The following is a 27,852-nucleotide window of genomic DNA, read 5'->3' as shown; positions in this document are numbered from 1 at the left end:
TATTGATGAAAATATTCTCTTGAAAACACAATATACATCATTTGTACTTCAACAAAATGTGGAAATCACTGGAAGGGACTGAATACTTTTGCAGAAGGGACTGTGCATTTGTGGAATTTGTGGCTTCTGCAAATCACAATCTCAAATTATTCATAGGAGTTTTTCCTAATGTAAGAATGTAGTATTTTGTGTGGGGCTATGAGAAACCGTGTAGTGGGTTCACTTTGCTTGACCACATGTTTCCCAGTAAGCATTTTTAAGGGATCAATCATGTGCACAGACAAATAGAATCATGCTTATCCAGCACAGGCTCTGGCAAGATGACCAGGGTGCAGCACTCTCTCACATGCAGATAAGTCCCATATGAACAGTTTTATTGGAACAATACAGAGCACACACACCCAGATACAGCTCTTAGCCAAACTGCTCCCTAACTCCAACACACCCTTATTAATGTTTGCTGGGGCGAATGTGAATGCATTTTTCTTTTCAGTTTCTGATGTAAAGTGAGGTTAATCATAGTTTTTGCTGGGCCGCAGTGTACAACCTATCCTGGTGTCATTATGCATTTTACACAAAAAGGTTTACAAGGTTATTGCTCTTGTCAAGTACTCAGCTGATCTCTGAAGCCTAATCCTTCTCTTGCAATAAATTCAGCGTTAAGGAAACTGAGCTGGTGGTAAACATACTGACAAGCAGCACACTCAATGCACTTGAGCTCTTTGCATTTCTGAAAACTCCTTGCGTTGTAGGATGAAAGTGAAAATGTCCTTTGAGAAGCCTGTTCATGCCTCATGCCTGATAAGAGCTCACTGTGTTGTAAGCGAAGTGTGGTGGTAAAGCACAAGGAAGACAAGAGAAAGCACAGAGGTGTGACGAGGCTTGAGGCAATGAATGAGCTTTTTGAAAACCATGAGAAACTTTGAAACTATGTTGTGCTAAATTTGTGCAAAACTGCACTAGATGGTTTCAATTTCAAAAGCTAATGGTGCTCACGTTCTTCAATAACCTCAATAAGTTGTACGTTGTTGGTTTTAAAACAGCACTGGGGTATATTTTAATGTGGGGCATGCTGTGAAAATCAGACTTTCAGCAGTCTAGTTAGAGAAGCGCCCTGGGTTTCGATTTGCTTGAAAATGCCTGATTTATTTATGTAAGGGTGTTTTCTAGTGGGCTTGCCTCAAATGGTGTGGTGAACTCACAAAAAACAGGCTCTTCTGTCAGCTGGAGCCTGATAATATCCAGATGGCAGATGTGACTCAGAAAGGTGAGCACTGCCATCTAGTGGTGAACTTTTGCATTTTATGACAGACAGTCCTTGCAAGGCTGATAAAAGCTGAGATTTGCTTTCATTTTCACCACAGTAACATATATCCTGATAGTAATCTAGAATGTCACGCATGCAGTCTTGGCATGTATGCTAAGCGTATATCAGAATAAACAAGTTCGAGTAGGGAGCTGCGTCCGCATGAGTGGGCTGCAAAGGAACAGGAAAAGGTTTATTCCACGCTGAAAGGAAAAGAGAAGACACCTGAAGAAGGCTCCGGAGCTGAAAGGATGTGTCTGTTTTCTTTTACTTTCAGAATGGAATAAACCTTTTCCTGTTCCTTTATCAGAATAAACACAGTGCTAAGTATGAATCGGGAACAAGGCATTTAAGCAATGAGTTGCCAGCCTTAACTCGCTAACATGTGGTTTGCAGTCGAGTGTGAAAGGACCGTGGCTTGTCTGCATCGGTGAGCTGCCTGAACCGTGTGAACCGGGCTCCATCAGCACCCTGTGTTGTGATGCGCGTGACATGGGGTTGTTTGTTCACCAGTTCCAGGGCTGGGTCCCATGCCCCTGCAGTTCGCCCCCCAGCTCGACAGGGTGGCCGCCCTGGGTCCCCACAAGCCCCTGAGCCGCACTCGCTCGGAGCCGCTGCCCCAGAGCCCCCGGCCCCTCCACCAGCAGCTGCTGCAGCAGCACCAGCACAGCCAGCTGCTGGAGAGGCTCAAGCAGCAGACGCACCTGGGCAAGGTAAGGCTCTTCCCTGGGCTGATGAGAAACTCTTCCAGCACGTTTCCAGGCGTGACTCCAGTGCGGGGAAGGAGCCGTGGTCAAATTTAACCTGGATTTCAATTGCTGTGATACAGATAGAACAGATGAAAGAGATGCCACATTGCATTTGCATGTGTGTTTATGCATATTTCTAATTCTGACGTGTCTGCTCAGAGGGTAACGTCATGGTTAGTTGCCGCTGCCTCACTGCCCTTGGGGAAAATGGGCTCCGTTCCCACCTGAGACACATGTTCTGCATGTGTCCACGTAGAGTTTCACCAGGTGCTCTAGTTTCTTCCCACCTCCAGAGATATGTTGGCGGGATTAATTGGTGCCTCTAAATTATCCCTGTGTGCTTGTGTGTCTTCCCCGTGATGGACCAGTGTCCCACCAATTGTGTAGTCCTGTCTTGTGCCTTGAGCTTCTAGGTAGGCTGTGGGTTGCCAGGACTCTCACTAGAAATGGAATGAATTGTGCGGATCTAAATAATATAAGGTAACTAACATGAGATACTACTTAAGCAACACAGTCTCGTGGCATGGCAGCAGAATGGCAAGATGGAGGAAGGGCTGCCCCCAGCCAGTATTGCCTTCAGGCTTCATTGTGTGGGTGGGTGATATTGTGCATGTCTGTGTGCCAGCTGATGTCCAAGCCCAGTGAGAAGCCTCGGCTCAGGCAGATCCCCTCAGAGGACATGGATTCTGAGGAGGCGGGGTTGACTGACACCCACCAGCGACGCCCCAGGGCAGAGTCACTACGGGAGGCGGAGTCTAGTGGAGCAGAGGGGGCGGGTGAACAGGAGCAGCACCAGCAGATAAACATCCAGCATGCGCTTATTCTCAATCAGGTAATGTCACGTGCTCTCTTGCTCAGCATTCACAACTACACACGGAGAAAGGGAAATGTCTGAGAAACACTATCTGGGAAACACATTAATACCATCTTTGCTACTTGCCTAGTCCATTCTAAATAATTTCATTTTGACAATCGCAATGATTCAGCAGCACACATGAGTAAATGCAAAAATATTACTTCTTGTGAATAAAAAGGTATAATTCGCTGCACAGATAGCCAACAATGGTTAGGAACACTTATGCACTGTAGGTTCAATTTTTTATTGAATGAATCTTTTCTATAGTGGTCTTCTCAACAGTTTGCTGCAGAATGCTATACTGGATTATACAGCAGCTCACAGTGTTGTACAGCAACAATAGACGATTTGTGTACAGAGGGGAGGAACTCAAAAACTCCCAGTAGGTGAAAATAAACCTTTTGGGGTCTGGGGGTCTCAGGCCTGATGGGTGCTCCGTCTCCAGGCAAGAAGTATGCAGTGGATTAATTATTTTATTACACGGGTCAAATAAACTATACACACAAATAAACTATAGAGTTACTCAAATAAGGTAGGTAGAACGCAGGCAGATGGTGTGACCTCCCTTCTAAGGTTCTGGTTTTGGATTTTAAGACGTCGCATAACTGGAGATGACAGGATGGCAGTATCCATGTGTTATTCTTTGTATGAGCATTCTAAACTTTTTGTGCATTCGCTAAGTGTTAAATCTTCAATTACATGTCACAGGAAGCTTTCATCTACAGTATGTCATTTATCGCTGTGGAACCATGGTGAGGTTTCCCTTTCTCCTCTTTAAAAACAGCCCAAGCTGCTTTGATCGACCCTATTTAGCAGATTTCTACCCATGTGCTTGCAAGGTTTCAGGAACTGTAGACAAAAGTGCTCTCGGAGTGATCTCGTGTCATAGTCATGTGATTGCTTCACTGCACCCAGTGAAGTGCGAGTGGTGTAATATCCCCCTGAGCCACAATAGGGCAGTAGAGAGCTATACATCAGTCATGCCTTGCAGTTACCACAGGAGGGCACCATAGTACTGCACTTTGTGAAAATGGGTATTAAAAAAAGGAGTGCACTAGTTTCTGATCCTGGTCAAACTAAAAGCTCAATAAGTGTCTTAGTGTTTTATTCCTGTGCAGAGGTGTTGGTGGTTTTACACCATGGAAGGCCAGTCCTTAAATTATGCATTCAGGGTACCATCTGTTGAGCACACCAACTAACTTTAGAAGCAGCTCATGCTGTGACAGTCCCAGTATGTCAGTATGCTGTCCGTACAACATGGGTTATATCCTGCTGCCCTGGCTCTGCTCTCACCTTCCCCTCTGTCCCTCTTTCTCTCTTTGCACAGCAGTCATTACTCTGGGAGAAGCAGAAACAGCTCCAGCAGCTCCGCCGGCACACGGCCCAGATGGAGACGCTGGCGGTTCCCATGGTGCTCAGCGCTCACCGCCCTCTGTCCCGCACCCAGTCCTCCCCAGCCTCCGCCACCATCACGATCCCGGACAAGAGCCTCGCGCTGCCTGTCCAGGAATCGCCCACCAAGCCTCGCTTCACCACAGGTAGACACCAGGAGGCCCCTCACCAGCCCTTCAGATCGGACGAGTCCCTCCTGTGGTTCTCGAGGGGGCGGGGTGTTCAGTGTTTCTACCGACCAACCTGCTCAGGATAAGGCTGAGGAATTTATCAGACTGGCACTGCAATCCGTTCCAGCACGGGGAAGCAATTGGGTTAGCTGCTTTCCTGTCCTCTGGCAGTGTGGTGACGGTGGTGTCCTGTCTGTCTGTCCACCCCTCCTCCTGCAGGCCTTGTGTACGACTCACAGATGCTGAAGCACCAGTGCACATGCGGCGACAACAGCACTCACCCGGAGCATGCTGGGAGAATCCAGAGCATCTGGTCCAGACTACAGGAGAGAGGGCTGAGGAACCAGTGTGAGGTAAAGACACCCCAACCCCTCTCCTCGTTTGTCACGAGGCACTTCTCTTGGACCAGGTGGCCAGTCCTCCTCTGTCGACAGCTCTTGCTCCTTTTTATTAAAAATAAACAGAACAGAACAAATTAGAGCAAAGATCTCATGGACCAGTTCAATACTTTATTGCCGTAACTAGTTTAATGGAATTTGGTTTGGTGAGCTCATACAATTAAAGACATACAATACAAATATACAACATAAAGCCAATAACACAGTGCATCCACCCAACACATTCAGAAGACATTCTACTTACTAACCATCATCCCTTAAACCACTTCCATATCTTTAGGCAAAGGTCTGCTATATTGTCTTATCCCAAAGTAACAAGTAAAGACTTATTCCATGCTGAAAAGAGAAGAAAGGAAACACAGTGTTTCTTCGGGTGGGAGGTCCTCTGGGGCCCTCTAATATTCCAGCAGTGGCTGTTATGTCAGTGGGTTACTCATTGCATCGCTGTCAGACAGTAGTCTACTGGCACCAACATGTGGCACAACTCACAGACACACAACTCCCATAAACACGGTTAGTCTCAAGAGTGCAGGGCCTTCCAGCGGGCTCTGCCCGGCGAGGCTGCCAGGTGTCCAGCGATGTGACGGTGTGGCTGTGCCTGTCTCCTTCAGAGCATCCGGGGCAGGAAGGCCACGCTGGAGGAGCTACAGTCCGTCCACTCGGAGCGCCACGTCCTGCTGTACGGCACCAACCCCCTCAACCGGCTCAAGCTGGACAACCGCAAGCTGGCCGGTAAGTGGCCGGACACGCCGCCAGCCCGTCACAGAGACACTGCCAGCTCGGGGCCAGCCTGTCCCAGCACTACAGCACAAAGCCACCCTGTACATCAGGGCTCTCTCAGGCTCGTGTCCTGGGGATCCCCCGTCTCCTGGTGGGTGCTCCCCCCTAGCTTGCACTTGCAAACTTGGTCTAGTTATTTTATTAACTGCGTAATTGTAGCACTTCTAACCTGCCTCCGAGTGTGATTTATAGATAACTATACCTTTAATGAAGTCCGTGTCTTGTTTCATCATATAAAAGACTACTTTAATAATTAGGTTAATTGTTTAATTGACTACTTAGATTTGGGGGGAAAAAACAGCAAGCAGGAGACAAAGTTTGATTTTCTGCTTTACGTGTAGCTGTGTAAAAGAGAGTGCACCCCTGTTGCCCTGTGTGGTGATTCTGACACACCAGGCACACCTAGAGGCAATGTTGTTCCGTGCCGTGACGTGAGGGTATCGTGAGAATTTTCTCGACCGAAATGAAATCTCGATGGCACAGCTGTCACGGTTCTGACAGGACCCAAGTTATGGGGCCACCATGAGGAGGAAGGCCTTATCAGAGCCGGACTTACCTTCACTGCTTGAACAAAGCGTTAAGTTTGTCTTTAAGACTATTTAACCTTGTCATCGATTCTCTCCTTCCCTCAGGAATCCTGTCCCAGAGGATGTTTGTGATGCTGCCCTGTGGGGGTGTTGGGGTAAGTTGGAGACCTGGACATTTTCCTAACCATTCCTTCCAGTCTTTAACCCTCTGTCACTTCTACCCCAGTCAAGTACTTTTGTCAGCCGGGCCCTCATGCCAAGTTTCTAAACCCCTTCACTTGAAAAGAGCCATAGTGGGGGGCACTATGTTGGGCTTCACTTATCTGGGCTCCACAGGCAGGAGCACAGGAAGGGGGTGAGGGGGTTTGCAGAACATTTGGAAAAGCTGCTCAGTGCTGGAGGAATAAGCCTATTTTTCTTAGTCCCTCATCTTTTTCAAATCAATCCCCGCATTTCAGAACTGACCTGAAATTCCAGTTCAAGAACATGGAACTGGAATTTGTCATAGGAAAATACGAGGAGAGACGGAGAAGTGTGTGTGTGTGTTCACGGAGAGTTTTTTTGTTGTTGATTTGATTTATCCTTGAGAACATGTCGGTCTCGGCAGAGTCGGCACGCGTCCCACCTCCTCATGTATCCTGATTTTCCTACCCTGTTTCCACCGGCCTCCCCGGAGAGGGAATTTTTGTGGAGGTCTGCCTGAGTCACCCGGCTTTCTCAACCTGGAGATTTATAGCGTCTCTGCTGGCAGATAGGCAAGAATGGCGTCTATTTTTTTTTTTGCTCTTTTTCCCCCCTTTAATTGTCCTGTCATATCCTAGCACGAGAGATCAGATTTGATGCATCACAGTTATGCTTCTCCACAAATCTGATTGTGATTTTCCACAGAGCAGGAAACCGCAGAAATAAAATAAGAAAATGGTCCTCCTGCCACACAAAGTTCAATGTATGCCAAGAGCCATGTGCCCAGGGTTGGCCTTGCTAGGCAGGGCTGGGCTGGAGAGTATGTTTATTATCACATTAGACCTCACTGCCTTCTGTCATAAACCTGAACCACTAAATACAGTACATGTTGACAGTCTTCTGGGAGATTCGAAGTAGATGCACAGCAGATCCTGGAGAGTACCCTGACCTGCTTAATTGTCTAATAAGCCATTGCTGGACTGCCAGTGTTTGAAATATAGTTGTTGTTGTTATCATTGCACTGTATTATCCTTGGCCTTGCTTAGTGACATTTGCAGTAAATCTTACCGCGCCTGCCACAGAGAGTTTTAAGAACAGATGAGACTAGAAACTGCAAGAGGAGCTTTGGACTATGAACCTTTCTTAACCTCAGTGCTAATTATATCACCCGATAGCACAGATAATCTAGGTACCTGGACTCCCACAGGGAGCAAGTCAAAAGACTGAGCTTGGTTATGAATCATGAACTAAAGGAAAACATTGTATTTGAGAGACCAGCTGAAGGGGCTTTGGGTTCAACGCGTATAGTGAATGACTGGAGCCGCAAAAAGAGTATTACACCTTGAGTTGTGTGCCAGACTAAACACGCCTTTCATAAAACAAACATGCCCGTATGCGTTAATTGCTGCTTTGCGTGTCCTAGGCATGTAGTACGTTGTGCGAGGTGCTCTGAACAGATGGAAATCCGCACACTGCTCTGGTATTCCTGCAGCTGGGTTTCCATGTTTGGCACCAGCTCTTAACTTTTCTGTCAAGGTTCATCCCATGAGCAATCCAGGCTCTGAGGGAAACTGGATCATGATAAAACGACACTCTCTTTTTCTACGTTGTGCAATGTGTCGTTTGCAGAATTCAAAAATCGGCATTCCGCTCCTTGACCTCTACGCCAAGCACAGTGTGTGTTCTAGGGAATCGAAAGATTTATTGGCTGCGGTGATGGGACTGGACAGATTCCATCACAGATTCAATTCTGGTCCTGCTGGGGTGCTGTCTGCATGGAGTTTGTATGTTCTCCAGGTGCACCAGTTTCCTACCATTATCCAGAGACATACAGGCGGATTCTGTGGCTTCTAGTGTGTGTGTGCCCTGTGATGAACTGGCGACTCATGCAGGCTGTACCCTGCCTTGTGCCCGTTGCTTGCCGGGATAGGCTCTGGCTTCCCCACCACTCTGAATCAGATGAAGTGGTTGGAAGATGGATGGATAAAGCACAACAGGATTCTTGTTGTTGTTTGCAGTTTCCAGAGCCCCTGGCGCTTGGCTCTTCCGAGGGCGGGGCTGGCAATCACAGGCTCCCTTTGATGGGGCCTGTCTGTGGCACGAGTCTTGTATGCTATGGTCGGAGTGCAGCAATTTACAGTTGAGAGGGGATTATCGGGGTGGGGGGAAGGCTGCATGCATGATGTTGATAAGGCCTTAATCCATGTAGATTTCCGGACTCTGCTTCCCTGGTGATGCGAGCTGATTGAAACAATATGTTGATGACAATGATAAAAGAAATTCCTCTGATTTCATTGTTCCGTGGTGCCAAACCTCTAAAAAATGCGAGTTTCGTAAGGAAAAACAAAGTCACACGGGAACACGGCGGCCTTTTGAGCTGGCGCTGTTGTCAAAATCTTGTCTCCGTACGGTAGGAGCGCTTCCTCTGGGAATCCTGGGAGGACGGGACGCCCTAGCCCAGAAGGGGCACACTGCACGGCCAGCCACAGCGGCGACCATCATTCAGCTGCAAAACCTGTAGAAACGCGTGGAGCCTGCTTTCTTTCTCCCGTTAAACCCAGCCATCTTTCCTTACAGATTTCTACTGTTTCAAAAGTAGAGTTGTGGCCTTGACTCAGACCTCACCAATTACATAGTCCAGTTCCCTTACAGTACAGTAAACCACAACACACAGCCCGCATTGCCAAGTGTGTACATGGATTGTTGTAAGACAGAGCTTACAAGTGAGTTCTAGAGATACAGACTGTGCAGCGCTCATCTTCTTCTAATAGGCTAAAATCACAAGTGTTTGCGAAAGTGAAAGCAGTGTATTTTGCTTTGTCATGCAGTGGGGGGGTCACTTGTTTTCTGAATTTGATGATGATGATGATGATGATGATGGAAGCGAGCCTGCACATGGTTGTTTGTGACACTGGGAGACACTGGGAGATGGCCTTGGGTCTGGAGAAGAAAAGTAGATGAAATCCTGTGATCGGAGCAGAAAGGAATTTCACATTGGGGGTGATGTCGAAGTCCGCAGAGGGGGGCCTGTATTAGTCCTCTTGTTTTGCAACCCGATGTTTGCAGGGAGATTGTTGTGGCTTGTGTGGAATTCGAGCTTGGAAAATGGTTTGCGATTCCCCGATAACTTATGAGCCGGATAAATGCTAGAAGGAGAGAAGTAAAGAATGAATCTCTCGTGTTCTCACCCTTTTATCCCCGGCAGCAGCTGCTGAAGTTTGCTTTGGAGTCATGCTCGCTGTTCCAACAGAATGGATTTCATTAGGGTCACATCTGGCTCCAGCAGCACTGTCACACCAAAGGGCTGGTATCCAGGGCTGGTAGCACTGGGCGGAGAGCAAAGTGATGCCCATCTAGGGTCGCAGGCTCTGCGGCAGTCCCCTTGGCGCTTCTTGCCTGCTTCCGTGATGCTGTTCCTGTGTCTCTCTTTGTCTGCTGATCGGCTGGGTGTGTCCTTGTGCAGGTGGATAACGACACCATCTGGAACGAGCTTCACACATCCACAGCCTCCCGCATGGCGGCTGGCAGTGTGACCGAGTTGGCGTTCCGAGTGGCCAAGGGAGAGCTGAAGGTGAGGCTCCAGGAGATGCCCAGGATTGTCACGCACATCCTTGACAAGCACGCGCCACATCATAAGGACCCTGTTAATTCAGTTCAGTTTAATTCAAAATATTTTATTCATCCCCAGGGGGGCAATTTAACATTTAATTACCAGACCCCTCTTAAGGCTTGCCTAAAATGTTTTTCCCTATGGTCTCAGGAGATTCTTCTAGGTTGTCATCATTTCATTTGGCAGATTGACAAAGGATGCAATCTCAGTTCCAATGCATGTGCCATTTTCGTACTGCTGAGTTGTGCCTTTCACAGTGTATCCCCACCCGAGATTCGAACTCTGACAAACATCAGTGTTGCGCAACACAGGAGAAAACCGTGCACAAAGACCACACGCTCCTGTTTCTCCCTCATCCGTTACAAGAGCAGGCCACCTTCATCAGGTCAGCGGCACAGAGCTATCCCTATTGGGTTGTGCTTAAAGAGCTTTCAAGGGTTTTTTTACATGTTGTGTTTTTTTCACTTCCTAGGATCACATCCATATGAATGCTTAACGCTCTGCTTCATCCTCCTCCTCATGTCTAAATGGGCCAGAGTGTATTAATAAGCACTTTCTCCCCCCCTCCCCAACAGAACGGTTTTGCAGTCGTCAGACCACCAGGACACCACGCAGACCACTCAAGCCCCATGTGAGTCATCAACTCGCTTCCAGCCATACATGCAGAGGTCAAAGTGCGCTGGGGACACAGCACCAAGAACAATTAAAACCTGTCAAATCCCTGGTGTCTTACCTGGAGCATCGATTGATGTGTGTAGCTGCAGTGCTTGAACTTTGGGGACTCAACTTTCCCAGGCCATTTTACAAGAAGCACTAGGGGGAGCAGGCCTTGGGCCTCAGCCTAGCCTGGTGTGCGTGGCGCTCAGTGAACAGAGAACACATGACACCCCCTTCCCTAGTCGGGACGTCAGTGTACCACAGAGCCCACCCCCAGCAAATTCATACAGATTAGGGCTAGAGCAACTGGGGTGAAGTATCTCACTCAGGGTTCAACAGCAGTGTCTGCTACAAGGACTCAAACCCACAGCCTATCAATTATGAGTCCAGAGACTTGCCCAGTATGCTACAGTGCCCCGCAACCAGGGTTATAGGATATGCAGCTGCTTAGCCAACACCTAGCTCTCATTAAAGCAGGCAGCCTCAAGGCACAGTGAGCAGCTTACTGCCAAGATGCACAGGGAGTTGCTGACCTTCACACCACAGCTCTCTCACACAGACCTTACTGCAGGAGCACTCTCTAAGGCAAGGTCATGTTATTCCTGATGCAGAGCCATGGCGTCAACTGGTAGCTCTCCCTCTGTCTGGTAGGACTAGCCCCTGCCTCAGGAGGAGGGAGACAGGGCTCAGGAATGGGTGGGGGAGGCTGCTACCAGTTTTTTATAGGAGCTTGTTGATCACCTGTCTCTGAACACGAGGTCCTTAATCTGGATCATCTGCATGTTTCAAGTCCTAACCAGGACCAGATGTGCTGTAATGATGTCAGTCTCACTCTGCTTTAAATGGATATTTATGGGATGGTAATGAAGGTGGTTGGGGAGTGGGGGCAGCAGTTGATTTATGTCTCCCTTGTGTTTTGTTTTGCTGACTGTGCTGTCCTTTTTCTCCCCCCCCCCCACCACCCCATCCTCTCTCTCTTATTGTGTCTATATTTCCCAGGGGATTCTGCTTCTTCAACTCAGTGGCCATCGCCGCGAAACAGCTCCAGCAGAAACTGAGTGCCAGCAAGATTCTCATCGTGGACTGGGTGAGCCGGTCGTACTTGTGTCCGCGTCCTCATGCAAACACACACTCTTGTCTGCGCACTCGTGCAAACACACAACCGAGTCCACAGACTTGTGCAAACAAACATTTCTAACTTCCTATTCATTTTAAAACTCACTTGTGTCCATGTACTGAAGAAAACACACACTCATGTCCACGTACTCGACATATGCACACCCATATCTGTGTACTCATGCAAACACACACTCCTGTCCATTACCTATTTACTACTTTTCCAGTGCAGGTCTGGATCAAAGCTTTCCTATTTTTAGCTATTTTATTTCCACTTTTAACACATCTCAGCCTACACAGCACAGTCCAGGAGGTTCGGCGCCGATGAATGGAGGGGCACGTTCTTCGCCAACAACATGGGAAAACTCGAACCTTACTGGTCGAGCCACTGGGAAACCCCCAACATAGTTGTTCACGTTTCGTAGCAGCCTTTTTCCAACCTCCAACCTTTCCTACCATTTCCAGCTCTTCTAATCCTCCGGTGCATGCTCCGGGCTTGATTTATTAACTCCAAACCCATATCTGAATTACAGAAAAATGCAGCAGGTGCGTTGGGACATCTTCAAACTTATTGTGAGTCACCGTGCATCAGCAGGGAGAAGCTGTTTATGCTGCAGTCGCACTCCACTCTTGATGCTAATGCCAGATACCGGATTTAATCGCTCTGGTTTCTGCTATTTGTTTTTGATGACTGTCCACTTCACTCACAGATACCTCTGGAGAGTTTTGGAGAGTATAGCCCAGGCTGCTTCCCGGTGATGAGGAAAGGCCAGACGCCAAACAGAGGGGTTGTTCATTCATTCTTTTTTCATCTCTGATGTGTCCAGGATGTGCACCATGGCAACGGTACCCAGGAGGTCTTTTACAACGACCCCAGCGTGCTGTACATCTCGCTCCATCGCTATGACGATGGGAACTTCTTCCCCGGGAGTGGGGGCCCAACTGAGGTGAGACCCCCCCCCCACCACCACCACCACCTTTGACTTCATCCTATGTATGGGTTTTTGTAACATCCAGTGCTGCAGAGCCGATGCTTCTTTCACAATGTGGTTCCACTTCTCTAAGACTTCTGGGGGGGTGGGGAGAAAAAAAGGAATGTCAGTGTCTCGGGGAGTTGGCCGCACGGAGCAGGGATCATGTGCTTTCTGTTTGTGTCTGCATCCTGCCCATGTGGAATATCAAAAAGCTGGAAAAGGTTGCCTGTAATATCCCCCAGCCCTTTCGGGGCACGGCTGGATTTGAAGGCATCCGTTAAAGGAGCCACGAGTCTCGTTCATTGTTTCACCTCCGGCTGTGGTGGGGAGAGGCGGGTGGCGCTGTGATGCTTTGAAGCGCCTCTAGGGAGCCTTGAGGCCTTCTGTGGTCAAACCCAGGACCCTGTCTGCAGCCCACGTCCGTGAGAGAGAGGTCACCTCTGGGGGCCTCTCTGCGTTTGCTCCCAGGCAGTGCCATGCTTTTAGCCAACCTCTGCTGGCAGTTCCCATCCAGAAAGCAGAAATATTCTCATGAAAATTCATTTAATCAGCGGCTCACACGTAGTACACAAAAAAAGCTCACACCAACACCAGATTGTTTTTTTCACTGTTTTTAATAGTAAAGAACATGCATGGAGTGCTCTTGCTCACTTTAATTATATACCGCATGTGTATTTAGATAGAAAGGAAGTTCTGTATGTTTTCTAAGAAAAACACATGTAGTACATCAGATTGACCCCCCTAATAAGGGGTAATAATCTAATCTAGTAAAGATATAATGAAATATCCCTTCCAGGAAAGAGCTTGGTGAGCAACACTAATGTAACACAAGGAACTTGAGCTCTTCCCTGACCTTCACCAGCTTATGATATTTTTCAGTTTACAAAGCTGTTTTGCTGAAATGATGAGATCAGGCACATTTCTCCTGGTGAGTCAAGTGTCTGGACATTCTTGCCCACACTGTCTACCCTCGTCAGGGGGAAGAGCCGTGGGCAAGATGGACAGCGTAAAAAGAATGGGTGAGAAAAATAAAACGTCGAGCTATCCTACTATAAGACTAGGTTTCAAGAGGGGGCTGTCATTCCTGCAGTGTTGCTTATACATCTCCTCCGTCTCTCAGACTCTAAATCACCTGTACAGTCTGCTAGCCAGGTCTGTCCTGTTGGAGTGAGAGAGGCCAGCGCTGTGTCCTGCACAGTGCTCAATTCCAAAAGATCAAAAACAAATTAATTGACCACTAACCACATCAGCGGAGTCTCTGCGTTGTGGATCAGTACGTTCCCAGTTTCCTTCTCTGATGAGGGCATCACCAGTCCGGATTCGTGTGTGTTTTTTAGGTGGGCACTGGTCCTGGGGTGGGCTTCAATGTCAACGTGGCATGGACAGGCGGCCTGGACCCTCCCATGGGGGACGCGGAGTACCTGGCTGCTTTCAGGTGAGCTGCAGCTGGCGCAGAGGGTGGGGTCACAGCGATGGTGCACACAGCCTGCCGAACACAGCACGCAGGACTGGGGCCTGTAGGTTCTGAGTGTTCTGCGCAAGGCCTTCATCTTAGACACAGCAAAACATTACAGGAGTGGCTGGAAGAGCTCCCTTCCCAAACCCTTCACAGTGTTTCAGTGATTCACAGAGCTCATGTCTCCTCTGCAGACTTTTTTTTATAATAGTTTTGTATTCCTGGAGTTTCTGTTCTATCCTTTCCATTCAGCTTTGTGCTGTATGTCATTGAAATTGGAGTTTTATATTTTTTTTCTCTTTAAATTCCACCTTCTTTCCATTTTGCAAGTTTTTTGTTTTGTCAGATCGGTAGCAAATAGTACTTGTGTGCAGCGCTAGAGTCACTGATAGATCTCAGAGGTTATTAAAAGCAACTATATGAATCTACAGTATATATTCTATATAGAAATATCTGTATATTCTCTGTCGAATTATTGACCTGCTGCTATTCCAAGTGTCGCTCTCCAGTGGAGTTATTTGTGTTCTGTGCTGTGGAAGCTTGGAGACTCTGCATTTTGAGTTTGCGTCTATAATCTCAGGGGACTCATGGCTTCAGATGTGGGGTCTCCAGCGTCCCAAGTCGGCCGCAGGATCGGCAGCACAGCTGCAGTCCCTAGGAAAGAGTGCCGAGCTCTCGGAGAACAATGGCAGGCAGTTGGCAGGACCCACTTCCCTTTCTTTACCACCCAAGGGACAACGCATGAAAGAATAGCATGGCAAGGGACCCAGGACATCTGTAAACAATAACAGTTTCGGCTCTAACCCCCCCAAACCCCCCCCCCCCCCCCCCCGCCCCCAAGTGATCTGTAATGAGCTCTCCTTCCCCGTGCTCACTTGCAGCTATTGAGCTATTCCAGTCAATGTGGGTTGGTTTATTGGTCTAGAAGGGGGGTGGGGAGGTTTAAGATGGAATGGGGGGGGGGAGGGTGTTTGGCTTAGAGAATCCAAAGCAGGATAATTAAGCCTAATAGATTTCAGATGGGGTTCTATGGAACTGACAATGACGTGAGAAGACGGCAAGCTCTAAATAGGAACCAGACGGAGGCGGAGAGCTTTGAACTCGGCGCTTGGAGGAAATCAAACGGAGCGCTCTGTAAATCACTGGCAGGCTCGCCCGTCGCCGCAGGAGCAGGCCCGAAAACAGCAGGGAGGGCATCACCCCACAACCCGGGTCTAGGCGGTGGCAGAGCTGGGGGTGGGTGGGGATGTTGATCTCGATCTAGATCTCGAACTGAGTGTAAAGATCTTGTGTTACGTGTGTCTAAACTAAATTCCGAGGGAGAAAACAACTTGCAGAGGGTGGATCACGCCTCCTGATCGGGATATCCGCTTCTGTGCGCTCGATGTACAGTAGGACTTCGGTTGCACACAGTGCCCCTCGGTGGCCAAAACAAAAGCTGCAGCCCAGGGTTTTTTACCTTTGAACTGTTTTTTTATTTAGTTGTGCATTACAAAGGGTCACCCTTCTTTCTTGGTCAAATGAGGCAGTCATTCAGGCATGCCTGAGTGCCCTCACTGTCACAGCCCATTAGAAACCTCGTAAGCCGTCTTGGCTGAGGGTCTTTGCCCTGTGATTCAATGATAATAAGCATTAAAGGATGGGAAACAGGCCCTGACTGCAAAGATGCTTCCCGTTTCTTTTCCCTTCAATAATCTTTTTTCCCCAGGTCAGGATCGATTTGAGTGGAGCTTGGAGCTGACGTGTTCTCAGCTTGACCGGTTTCTCTGCTGTCCTGTTTGCAGGACTGTGGTGATGCCCATTGCCCAGGAGTTCTCCCCTGACGTGGTCCTTGTGTCGTCCGGGTTTGATGCTGCCGAAGGTCACCCCCCGCCTCTTGGAGGTTACCAGGTGTCTGCAAAATGTCAGTACATTCAGCACGTTCCGAACGTTTCCCTTAGTTTGTACGATTTATATTGGAGAACGCTTGTATGCAGTAGGAAACGTGATCTATAAGGAGGGAGTTTTACAGCACGGGTTCAGTTTTTCATGACGGAAAACTATTTCACCATTTAGTAAGCAGTAGACTGTCATCTAGAATGTAATGCTAGTCCATGAAATTGCACAGATTAAAGTACTGCCATTCAAAAAAACTCCATAAACAAACTGACATTCATAAATAGCAATATTTCCTTTTAATAGACATCCTACTAACATTCATACATCAGAAGCCATATATTCTCTTGAATTGCTGTAATTACATGAACACATTGAACTCATTAGCAGTGAGTGGGTTAGCGGATTCACTGGTCCTCCCCAGCAAGGGGGGGTCTGTCTCTGTGGCTGTGCATCCCAGAGCAGTGTGGGAGTGGGTGTGGGCCTGTATGCCTCCCCATGGTAGTGGACACCTGTTGGTCAAACACTTAGATGGACAGTCCTTCTTAGTTGCACAAGTAATTATGTGGATATGCAACCAGCATGCATTCCAAAGTATTGCAACTGTCAACAGTTAAATATAAAATAATAATAATAATAATTTCTTACGCTTATATAGCACTTTTCTGGACACTCCACTCAAAGCACTTTACAGGTAATGGGGACGCCCCTCCAACACTACTGGTGTGCAGCCCCACCTGGACAGCAGCCATAGTGCACCAGTACTCCATACATCAGCTATCAGCGGGCAGGAGAACAGAGTGATGAAGCCAGTTCAGAGATGGGGATTGTTAGGAGGCCATGATCCGTAAAGGCCAAAGGGAAATGTGGCCAGGACGCTGAGTGACACCCCTACTCTTTTCAAGAAACACCCTGGGAGTTTTAATGACCACAGAGAGTCAGGATGGTGCGTTTTTTACAGTAAAGTGTCCCCGTCACTGGGGCATTAGGACCCACTCAGACTGCAGGGTGAGCACCCCCTGCTGGCCCCACTAACACCTCTTCCAGCAGCAACCTTTTCCAGCAGTTTTTCCCAGGAGGTCACCATCCAGGTACTGACCAGGCTCACACCTGCTGAGCTTCAGCGGGTTGCCATTTGGGAGCTGCATGATGATATGGCTTGCAGGCATGGTCCTCTGGCACACCCACCTGTCAGAGCCATTGAGTGTTTCAGAAAGCTGTGAACGCCACAGCTCCCTGCAGGAGAGTAGGCCCTAGTCTGACATCACTGCAAACCTGAAAGGCATGAACACCTCTACAAATGTCACAGAAAACTGTTTCAGATAGAAATGTAAACGAACTCTTCAAATGCACTAAACTGCGTGTCACTTTCCGGCGTACAAGATCAGAGCATTCCCGAAAATGTGTTAGGTCAACGCGAGCACCTATCCCTTCATTATAACGTTTCGCCATCTGTAGACATCGGCCTGTCTTCAAGCTCATTCTGAGCTTCTGCACTGGTGCACAGCAGCAGGCAGGCTGCCTAGGGGTTCCCAGGCTGGGGTTGGGGTGTTCTGGATTGGTTCCCAGGTTGGGGTTGGGGTGTTCCTGGGTCGGTTCCCAGGCTGGGGTTGGGGTGTTACTGGGTCGGTTCCCAGGCTGGGGTTGGTTGGAATGTTCTGGGTCGGTTCCCAGGCTGGGGTTGGTTGGGGTGTTCTGGGTCGGTTCCCAGGCTGGGCTTGGTTGGGGTGTTCTGGGTCGGTTCCCAGGCTGGGGTTGGTTGGGGTGTTCTGGGTTGGGGTTTCCCAGGCTGGGGTTGGGGTGTTCTGGTTTGGGGTTTCCTAGGCTGGGGTTGGGGTATTCTGGGTCGGTTCCCAGGCCGTGTGGTGACCTTGCCTGTGCACGCAGGTTTCGGATTCCTGACGCGGCAGCTGATGCGGCTGGCCGGGGGGAGGCTGGTGCTCGCGCTGGAGGGGGGCCACGACCTGACGGCCATCTGCGACGCCTCGGAGGCCTGCGTCAACGCGTTGCTGGGCAATGAGGTGAGTGGGGGAGCGCGGTGGGAGGAAGGGTGGTTGTCTCAGGGTGTCCATGAGATGGGGCCCCCTTTGCTTTAAAGCAGACCATCTTCCACACAGCGTTGCTGCACCATATAGAGAGGACCAAACCACAGCAACATTCGAAGATGTGGTCTTGTACACCAGGCAGGCCCTGATGCAGGCACAGTGAAAACTGCTGTGAGCGCTCACTGTGTTTGGAGGTGCTTATTTTAATCTGACTCCATCTGAAGTGCCTCTTTCTGTAGTTGGCGTGAGTGGTACTCTGGATTGTTTTTCTTTTTTCTTTTTTTCTTTAAATTTAAAAATCACTCCCAGGCTGCCAGCTTGAAATCTAACACTGTTTGAAAAACAAAACATCATTCTCCACATCTATTTACACAGCAGCCACATTCAAAATCATTTATTAAGTATCTCGGTAGGTTTTTTAGTAGTTGAAGTTCTCACTTTGTACCACTGGAATGTCTTTGTAGTGCAGTCCGACTGGCTGTTCTATTAAAGATCCCAAATGTGCTCCAGTATGTGACTTCCTAACAGTACACCCAGATTCAAGTTAATTCCCTGGTTGTCCAACACAGAGCACTAACACAGAACTTTAAATATGATAAAAACTGTACAGTAATAAAAATTTCATTAAATAATATTACTGCTACTGCAAGGAGTCATGGGTTTAATTCTGTCTGTCTGTATGGAGTTTGCAAGTTGCCTCCAGACATCCGTGTGCATTGCACGACTCCCTTCCAGAGGGAGAGGAATTGTTTGTTCAATTCTCCGTTGCACCCCTTGTGGGTTAGGGTTAGGGTAAATAAGTCTTTTATTCAAAGTTAGATAAATGAGAACGAATTCTCCTTTGCAATGACAGCCCACCTTTTCAGCAGGACAATTACTGGAGCAGTTTGAGTTGAGTACCTTGCTTCAGGGTATATCAGCCACATCCCACCCAGGCCTTGAACCCACAGCCCTTTGGGTGGGACTCCAAAGTTTAACCACTAGAGAGATGCACTACTACATTCATAAAAAATTAGAACAGAGCAGCAGCCAAGAATTTTGGGGGGTTTGCTTTGTAGTAAAAAGCAGTTGGAGAAGGCGCTTGATGTAGGCTGGAGATAGTAGCTTTTGAAACTCGATGAAGGTGAGAGGGCCGTTTCCACTTCAGTTAGACCGTTAGCCGTGCTCGTACCCATTGGAGAGAGCGCTGTCCAGGAGTGCCGGGTCTGAGCCCTGTTCTGTGCCGCAGGGGGAGCCCCTGTCCCAGGAGGTGCTGCGGAAGAGGCCCAGCGCTAACGGGGTGCGCTCGCTGGAGAGAGTGCTGCAAGTACAGGGTGAGTCGTCGTCCCCCAACCCCCCCCAACACACACACACACCGGCGCGCACACTCTCTGCCTACAGCAGCTCGCCTGACTCCAATTAACTTCAAAGGCACGCTGGCGCGGTGGCGAAGATCCCATCTGATTGCACTCAAATGTTTCTGAAATGTTTAATTAAAACTGCGGCCACAAGTATTCAGTCCTTAATGGAGAAAAATGAGCTTGCATGTGTGCTTTTATATCCGTCATGAACACACACACACTTACATACGTGGAGATGTGAATTGAGAAGGCTGTGCTGGGGTGAGAGAGGCAGGGCTGGCTGTGAGGCTTGTCTGCTCCAGTGCCCTCTGCGGGAGGGTTCGTTGCCAGCCCTGTCTGACAGGGTGAAGGGCTGCCTTTTCCTAGGCACCGGGCCATCATTTCTTTTCATTTGTTTACAGTTAAATACATTAACTCACGTTCACCTGCTCAGCTCACAGTAGCTGGTCTGCGAGAAGGTGGCTATGCTTTTGGGCATCTAGTGGTCCGCTCTCACAAGGTTTAAGCTAGCGGAGGGGTCGCTTTGAACGGGTGGCTGGAAAGACAGAGGAGCCTCCCTGGTTCTGTCATCCGGCACTCATCCTTCTGTTTTCAGTCACCACTTTGTGGGGCGCTCAGTGAGGCGCGGTGAGCTGGAGCACGCCCTGGACTGGACGCCAGTGCATCGCCAAGAGCTCTCGCTCACGTGGGCACGCAGTTCCCTGCACAGTGTTCCAAAAGTGGATACGAGTGTTCCTTATTCATCCTGTATGTGCTGTAAACCAGGGGCTCCCAGCTTTGTTCCCGAGTGACTCCTGTGTCTGCTGGTTTTGTTCCAGCTGAGCGCTAAGGCTACAGCTCTACTTCTTAACTGCTTGCTGGTTTATAGACCTTATTTTACTGGTATCTGCACTTAGCCTTTTTTGTCTAAACAAGCTTACAGTAGAAAAACTTGCCAAAGCCTTACACAGAAACAAATTGCTATATGTATGGAAATGCTCTTGTATGAGTCTTCGCAGTTTCAATATTTCAACAGAATCATAACCAAGGAATGTTTTCCATATTGAAGCTTTCAAAAATAGAAACAATTCCTACAGTGTCTCTGACACAACTGAACACATTTAATAATTAGTCTTTGAACATTTTAAAAGGAACAGACTGATTCATGTCTTGACTCATCTTCTAAAGAACAGAAACTGCTACTCCAGTCATGCGTTTGGAGTCCATGCTGTGTCTGTCTACAAGAATGTGTGCGCGTGTGTGTGCTTATGTTTATGTGCATCTGTGAGTATGTGGGTGCGTGCGCATGTGAAATGTGGGTGTGTGACCGTGTCTGCCAGTGTGTGTACCGTGCTGCGTTGTTCCTAAGCCCGGTGTTTGTCTCTCCCTCTCTCAGGTCAGTACTGGAAGTCCGTCCTGCGGTTCGCCTCTACAGTGGGTCTGTCCTTCCTGGAGGCTCAGAAACACGACACGGAGGAGAACGACACAGTCACTGCTCTGGCCTCGCTCTCGGTGGGGGTCAACCCCGCAGTGGTCATCACAGACAAGAGGTCAGCCCCTCGTCCGGCCACGACCGTCAGAGCAGCTGTACTGTTCCACCCCAAGAGGCAATTAGTCTCTTATTCACAGGTCTTCCACTGCCCCGCTGAATTCCTTTCCCTGTATTCCCAGTGAGAAAAATGACACTGGAACTGCAGTGTCAGAGAGAAGGTGCTCATGCCTGATAACATCAGGTGTTTTGTGTTCTGTGGATGGGAGTTCTGTCCACCCTGTTCCTGGAGGCCTGTGTGTCTGCAGGTTTTCTAAAGCAGCAGAACCAGCAGAGCACAGAGAAGGTGTTAAATTGCTTAAATCACCAGCCGATTTAGGTCATTCAGCACTGACAAGACTGAACGCTTTCAGACGCGCCGGCCCTCCATGACCTGGATTAGATAGCACTGGGTTAGACCCTTCTGCCAGATGAGAAACCTTTCAATATTGCCTGCAGCAACAAACTCAAAAGCCAGAATGTGTACTACCGGAGGGTCTTCTTCAGTTTTTAACAAATCAGATGTGTAAGTGTTTTAAGATGTAGGTGCAGTGATGTACCATACAGTAGGGCATCAGGGCAAATCTGTTGGAACATTTTACTTTATTTTCTGTTTTAATTGGTCCACTGAAAACAGAAGAAAACAGCAGGAAGAAGATCTAGACTAATCCAATCCAGAAAGTGACCCTCTTATCAGAGCTGCAGTGTCTTGACAGTGCAGTTTAATAACATTGTAGCCTTATTATCTCCTGAGCACCTGTACCTGTGTGGGAGACATTACTATTTTCTTATAAGGATATTCCAATGATGAAGCACTTTGGGATTTCATGATAATAAGAGGTCATCAGATCCTGGTTCTCTATCTGTCTGAAATCTCACAGTGGCTCTCTATCACTCCCCTGCCTCCCACAGGCCTCCAGATGACCCCATGGAAGAAGACGATGATGATGATGACTCTTTGTAGGGAGCACTGACCCTCAGCCTTTGAACTCCGTGTGGCAGAAAGCCATTCCCCTCTGAGCTCTGGTACTATGCAACATCCCAACAGGTTGTACTCTGGGTCCTGCCTCACAATCTCCACACCAACTGTGCCTCACACAGCAAAATACAGCATTGCCTTAATGCACCCAAGAAACCATTCCAAGAGTACGGACCAAGGACGTGGCTCTGTGGTCTACGCATTTTCCAAATATATGTGTTCTTTTTCTGATTCGTTTGATCAAGCACAACTTTTTGAGCCGTGGAGGTGGAATAAACATTAATGTGTATATATATATAAAAAAGGATTTTACACACCAACAAGCCTGTACCACGATGTCAAGAATTGTTGTTTTTTCTTCTGAAGAGACCAATGCTGTTTTTTGAGCATTCCAGACTTTTGGGAATTCCGCAGACTCTTGTCTCCCTGTCCCGGGGAGCCCTGAGTCCCGTGTTTGGGCAGGATTAAGTACTGCTGCAAGCCTGGCACTGCAGTAGCCAGATCCTACAGGTCCAGCATATCCAAAGTCCTCTGCTTCAGCCACGGACCAGATTCAAAAGGTTCTTTTGAAGTGTTGGGTTTCAGTCCAGCCTTATAATCACCAGCTCTCATGCAATCCGGGTGCTACTGAAGACTGTCGGTGAGCCCCCACCTGTGGAAAAGCCTTGTTTTCTAGGATAAGAAAGAGACATGTGTTTCACAACGAGGAGGGGGGGGGACAGGATCCGGGAGACGACAGAACCTTTTGATATTCACTTGCAGCCACTGTGGAATTTTGTGGTTCATTTTTTTAAATTAATTATTGTAGTAATTTAACCACTAAAAAACAAAAGAGGAAGAAACGAGAAAGCGGCACCGCAATCTGTGGTCTGTGACTTTGCACTGTTCATTCCAAAATGTGAACAATTAAGCTTTCCAGCTTTGGAAACATCTAGGTTATTTAATTCTTCATAAGACTTGTACTTAAAAATAGTAGGCTTTTTATTTTAAAAGTAACTTTGACATTCTTCTTTTATATATAAAAAGGCATTTCTTTTTGGCCAGACCGAGGTCAAAGTGAAGACCAAAGACTTTTTGTGTTTCATTCCAGTATGGTTTGAGGATCATCCAGTACTTGTACCATCTCTTTGCCAGTTGCCTTCCGCGCCTACATGCATTGACCCTGGATTGCGTATGATGGCCAGTCCATATTTCTGATACATTAGGCTGAGATCCAGCTTGGCAGGGGTCAGACCCAGCATGTAGATCTGAAAGCCTCAATCCCTTTTCACAGACTGTGAGACCAGTGGGCCACCTTGATCTTAAGGAGGAAGAAAACGCGTTCGACTGATTTATACAAGTTGGCTTTGGAAGGCGACGCATAATCGGTCTTCGCCTTGAAGCCTGTGACTGTGTGGGCTGCTGGTGCCACAAACACGCTAGCCTAGGGCTTGACAGAATGGTAATGCACTTAGCACAAGTCTTAGATGAGCAACAAAAGAAAGTGGGATTGCATTGCTTGCAATCCAACACTCCCTTATGCTTAAAAAAAATCATTCCTATTTGCTATTGATTGTATTAAAAAAAGACCAGTATTTTAACCTGTGGATAAATGAACCTACTGTATTGTATATGTGTTTTTAATTTCTCTACTTCAAAGCAAATGAAAAATGTTAAAGTGTAGTATTTGGTGGGATCACAAGTCAACTAAGAAAAACTGTATAAAAAAAAACTAAGGGTATTTTACCTGTACAAAGCCACCTCATACTATAAAAATTTCATCAGGAAAAGTTCATATACTCTCTGACTCTATTGGTTTATCTTGAGCGTTTGATACAGAATGCATTGTTCTCTTGTCAAGCCAGTTGAAAAACCCAACCTGAACCAGGTTAGATATTGTTACAGTAAGACTGTGAGCCTGAAAAGGCCGGAGGTCTGCATTTGTACCGCGCTGCGGAGTCCGTTACAGAGTGGATCAGAAGCACCTTGCAAGTTTTCTGCTCCTGCAACTTAGAAACACTGGAGCCAAGGAGAGACTAATGCACCCGGTGGAGCCAAGCCTGATGTGGCAGTGCTGCTCAACAGCTCTGCTTCTGCCTGCCTCTCACTGAGCTCTTCGCCTTTTAATCTTGTAATTACAGTGTGCATCCGCAAGATCCACTTCTGTTGTGGGGTCCTTCTATAGGAGTGCTCAGTGAGATATTTTTTTAAAAACAGGTTATGGATTGCTATTAGTTTAGGAAACAGACTTGCCAGGGCAGCATGGTGAGAAACTGTATTGTTGAAAGGGTATGTGACATTGCCAGATTTACACAGGGTAGAGAGCTGACAAAGCCTGCAGATCCATGTCCCTGCTCTGTTGAAATGCTGTTTGTTTCATGTGTTTCCTCTAAGCAGGTCTGGCCAATGGCCAGCACTATCTGAAAGTGTAACACTGTCCCGTGTGTAGATTGCTTTCCCCCCCTGAACTGCAGATTAGTACTTTCTCTGGCTGCAGTCTGACTCGCCCCGGCTTACCAGTGTAGAACACCATGTGCAGGCGAGAGCAGGCCCATCTAGTTCATTTGGGTTGGAGTCGCTAATTGAACTGAGGCTCTCTCGCCAAGCCAGTTTTTGCCTTTGAAATCTAGGATTTCACCTTGAGCATCATGGCTGGGCAGCTTGTTCCAGACACCTACGGCCCTGTGCATAACAGAAGTATTTCCTGCTTTCAGTTTTAATTTCACTTCTGTGTGGTTTCTGTCCTCTGGTTTGTGTTCCTGTGTCTTTAGGGCTATCATCTGATTAGTAGTTTTACACCCACTGTCCAGTCAGGTCTGAGCAACATCGGGTGCAATTCAGGACCCTGGGCAGCCTTTGCCCACCAGATTCCATAGGACTGTATCAAAGCATCTAATCACTCGAGTCTCACAGCTGCACTGGTGATGGCCATTGGTGTTCTCCCTCTCTTTTCCATTCCTGCACGCTGCAAAGGGGCAGACTGGAGACGTAAGGATGTAGAATGTGCTCTATGCAATACATCTCTCGTGCCCTGCTCCCTGTACTCCAGAGGGCCCCTTCGGTCTTAATCAGCGAGGTATTTAGTGCTCTTTGTACATAGCTATATAGCTCTCAAGACCAAAACCCTTCACCAATGTGCCTTGAATTGTTTAATAGACTATCTGTAGATCTAGCCTCCATAAACTGGATTTTTCAAAAAAAAATCTTCTAATTTTTTTCCTCTATGTACAGATGAGAATGACAATGTTTATTTTGTACTGTGGTTTCTCGCCTTTATTAAAAGGGAAAAAAACTCTTTGTATTTGCTCCGTGTCAGTTCTTCGCTTGTGGCGTCTCTGTCGTTCCAGGTGCTGGTCATATTCCCGTGCAGCAGGCCAGTTTTCTTCGGCACAAACAGTGTTAGGAAGTGAGCAAGTGGGGATCCGTTCCCACTGTCCAACACCCCAGAGCCAGACTGGCCGTATTACAGCTTCTGCAACGTCCACTGTCATCTACTGCACGGCACCCCGACACCCGACTGCTGCAATCCAGTTGATTTCTCAATGCTTTTGTACAGCTAGGGCTTCAATCGGCATATTGGTCCTGCTAATTAGGAAAAAGGACTGAAATCTGGCTGTTGCAAAGCTTTGCTATATAGTACGTTGGAAGGACAGCCTGTTGTGTAGCCCTGGCCCACTTGGGTGTGGAATTCAGATCTCAGATCTCATTTCAACGTTGACTTTAGCAGTGTCAAGACCCAAGCTCACAGGCTCACTGAAAAATCAATCACCTGTTGTAATGTCATGCCCACTCATGCTATGATAACGGAAACAATTGCAAATAGATGCAGAACAAGGGTCGAAAAATCTACCTGACATGCTACTGGGATAGAGTCTGCGTTCAGTTTACCCTGTATTTTGTCAAAAGCTCAGCATGAATTTGTCTGGTGTTACATTTTATTAATTTTACTAAAAATAAACGTAGCAACGTAGGGGGGCTGATGCCGAGGAACACGTTTGCTTTTTCTGCCCAGACGGCCAATAAATATTTGTAAGCATTCTAGTTTTTATTTGCAATTAAGCGGTCTCCTGCCTGAGGAGACGCATGGTTAATGAAATAATTATGTATGTCTGGATATTCCAAAACTGGCACCGACTCACAGCAAGAGTGTAGGGTAATGCTTTATTTTAAGCATTGCTCATTAGGCCTGTATTAGTCAGTTGTGACAATCGCATTTGAAAAATGAGGGATCGGCTCTGTAAACTGCTTTGCCTGACAAGGCTGTTGCCTTGTTAGCAGGTAATTTTTGTGTTCATCATAGTGAGGGTCGATCTCCATTCATGAGCGAATGACGGACATGCTGTTAGGTTAAAGAAAGTGAATGATTCGTTGTGCTGGCGATTGGGGAAACGTCCACTCTTTGCACACAGATTTACAAGCCAGGAAAAAAAAGTCTTTTCTGTTTCTTGAACTCACTGCGGGCCCCGTTACACCCCGTATCTCGTAACATCTTGCTCATCGTACTCGCCTTCCAGATTCCCTTCTCGTCGCTGATGACCTCGAACCCACCGCCTGCCTGGGAGGCGCTCGTGTCCGGGCCGCGCCCTGGACCGCACTACCTCCTCCTCCTCCCAGCGGCCCAGCCACCGCGCGCGGGGCTTGCCTTTTGGGAAAATGGAGGATTGTTGTGCTGATCAACTTCAGGCCAGGATCCGATCTGCAGCTCGGCCGTACAGTGTATAGATGTGTATTACACTCTTGCAAGTGTAAAGGGCTGCCTGTTGGAGTCAAGAGAGGACTACAATCCTCGAAATCTGAAAACCCAGATGGGAGATCTACAAGACCCATAATACTAGATTGCCACCATTGAGCATTAGCAGATATTTCTGGGGTCCCCCCCCATCCCCTATATCAGTGGTTCTCAAACTGTGGCGTGCCGCCAGGTGGTACGCCAAATGACCCTGGAACTGTGTTGTGTGCGCTGAAAAAATCGGGTCGGGTTTTCATATTTTGTATTTTTATACGTGTTGAATACGCAGCCTACGTACTACGATACAGTGCACGCTAATACTTCAGTGGACACAAGAGATACTCTGTAATTCTATACCACTCTATAGGAATGCGTGCTACGGACGCAAGTGACCAACTATTTAAAAAAAGCTACTGTATCTCCAGCAAATAGGGAGAAAGGAGAATGTGCGTGATTTTGGAACAATGCCAACGTTGTAAACACAGGAATGCATAGAAATGCGTGCTAGGAACGCTGGTAATCTTGTGAGCACAGGAAAGCATGAAAAATAGAAAAATATTTAAGAACTGTTCTAATTTGAGAAAAATACACCGAGCGTGTATTTCTCTCCCATGCGCATGAAATAAAAACTTAAAATAAACACTGAAATAAAAACGGAAACGTGGAAAAATGCAAGCTTGCGGATTGCTAAAGCAGGTAAGCCCCGCACTATTATGTGTGGAGAAAAAGCTGCTGAACAGCTCGACCTGCTGCCCCCCCCAAAGACACTGTCATTCATAGAATTATTGAAATGAAGGATTATATCAAAAGTACGCTGACAGAGCGCGTTAAGATCAGCAGATGTTTTTCACTGCAATTAGATGAGTCTGTAGTCGATTTGGCCAATTTGCTCGTTTACGTTAGATACGAGTTTGAGTGTACGTCCCGTGAGGACTCTCTGTTCTGTAAGCCGCTACCAACAGGAACTACAGGAGAGCACGTATTTCAGCTTCTGGATGAATTTATCGAAGAGAATTGCATCGACTGGATAAAATGTGTCGGAGTTTGTACAGACGGTGCTAGAGCAATGACAAGCCGACACAGCAGTGTAGTTGCACGAATTAGAGAGGTTGCTCCAGAAATTAATGGTTTCATTGCAACATCCACCGCGAGACCTTTGCCGTCAAGAAAATGCCTGACGATTTAAAATTTGTTAAGACTGTTGTGAATTGTATCAAGGCTCGA

At 47.6% G+C, this 27,852-nt stretch overlaps 1 protein-coding gene across 12 annotated transcripts in view; it reads left to right on the top strand.

Annotated features, from left to right (window-relative positions):
* hdac7a (histone deacetylase 7a) overlaps positions 1–25,195 on the top strand; it is a 99,214-nt gene extending 74,019 nt beyond the window's left edge. For 11 of the 12 annotated variants that reach the window (XM_088633813.1, XM_088633809.1, XM_088633782.1 and 8 more), the window contains 16 exons: positions 1,820–2,019; positions 2,681–2,887; positions 4,239–4,449; positions 4,693–4,826; positions 5,483–5,603; positions 6,284–6,333; positions 9,825–9,932; positions 10,547–10,602; positions 11,628–11,715; positions 12,572–12,691; positions 14,056–14,153; positions 15,959–16,077; positions 17,937–18,070; positions 19,323–19,407; positions 20,810–20,963; positions 21,854–25,195. In XM_088633813.1, the coding sequence (XP_088489939.1) occupies positions 1,820–2,019; positions 2,681–2,887; positions 4,239–4,449; positions 4,693–4,826; positions 5,483–5,603; positions 6,284–6,333; positions 9,825–9,932; positions 10,547–10,602; positions 11,628–11,715; positions 12,572–12,691; positions 14,056–14,153; positions 15,959–16,077; positions 17,937–18,070; positions 19,323–19,407; positions 20,810–20,963; positions 21,854–21,905 (1,937 nt within the window). In that variant the 3' untranslated portion in view covers positions 21,906–25,195. The remainder of the gene's footprint in view (positions 1–1,819; positions 2,020–2,680; positions 2,888–4,238; positions 4,450–4,692; positions 4,827–5,482; positions 5,604–6,283; positions 6,334–9,824; positions 9,933–10,546; positions 10,603–11,627; positions 11,716–12,571; positions 12,692–14,055; positions 14,154–15,958; positions 16,078–17,936; positions 18,071–19,322; positions 19,408–20,809; positions 20,964–21,853) is intronic. The other variant, XM_088633780.1, reaches the window with a different exon arrangement.
* The last annotated feature ends 2,657 nt before the right edge of the window (positions 25,196–27,852 follow it).

This window comes from Lepisosteus platostomus, chromosome 1 (genome assembly GCF_059453375.1).
Source record: "Lepisosteus platostomus isolate fLepPlt1 chromosome 1, fLepPlt1.hap1, whole genome shotgun sequence".
NCBI classification, from domain to species: domain Eukaryota; kingdom Metazoa; phylum Chordata; class Actinopteri; order Semionotiformes; family Lepisosteidae; genus Lepisosteus; species Lepisosteus platostomus.
This window is presented reverse-complemented; position numbering and strand designations above follow the sequence as displayed.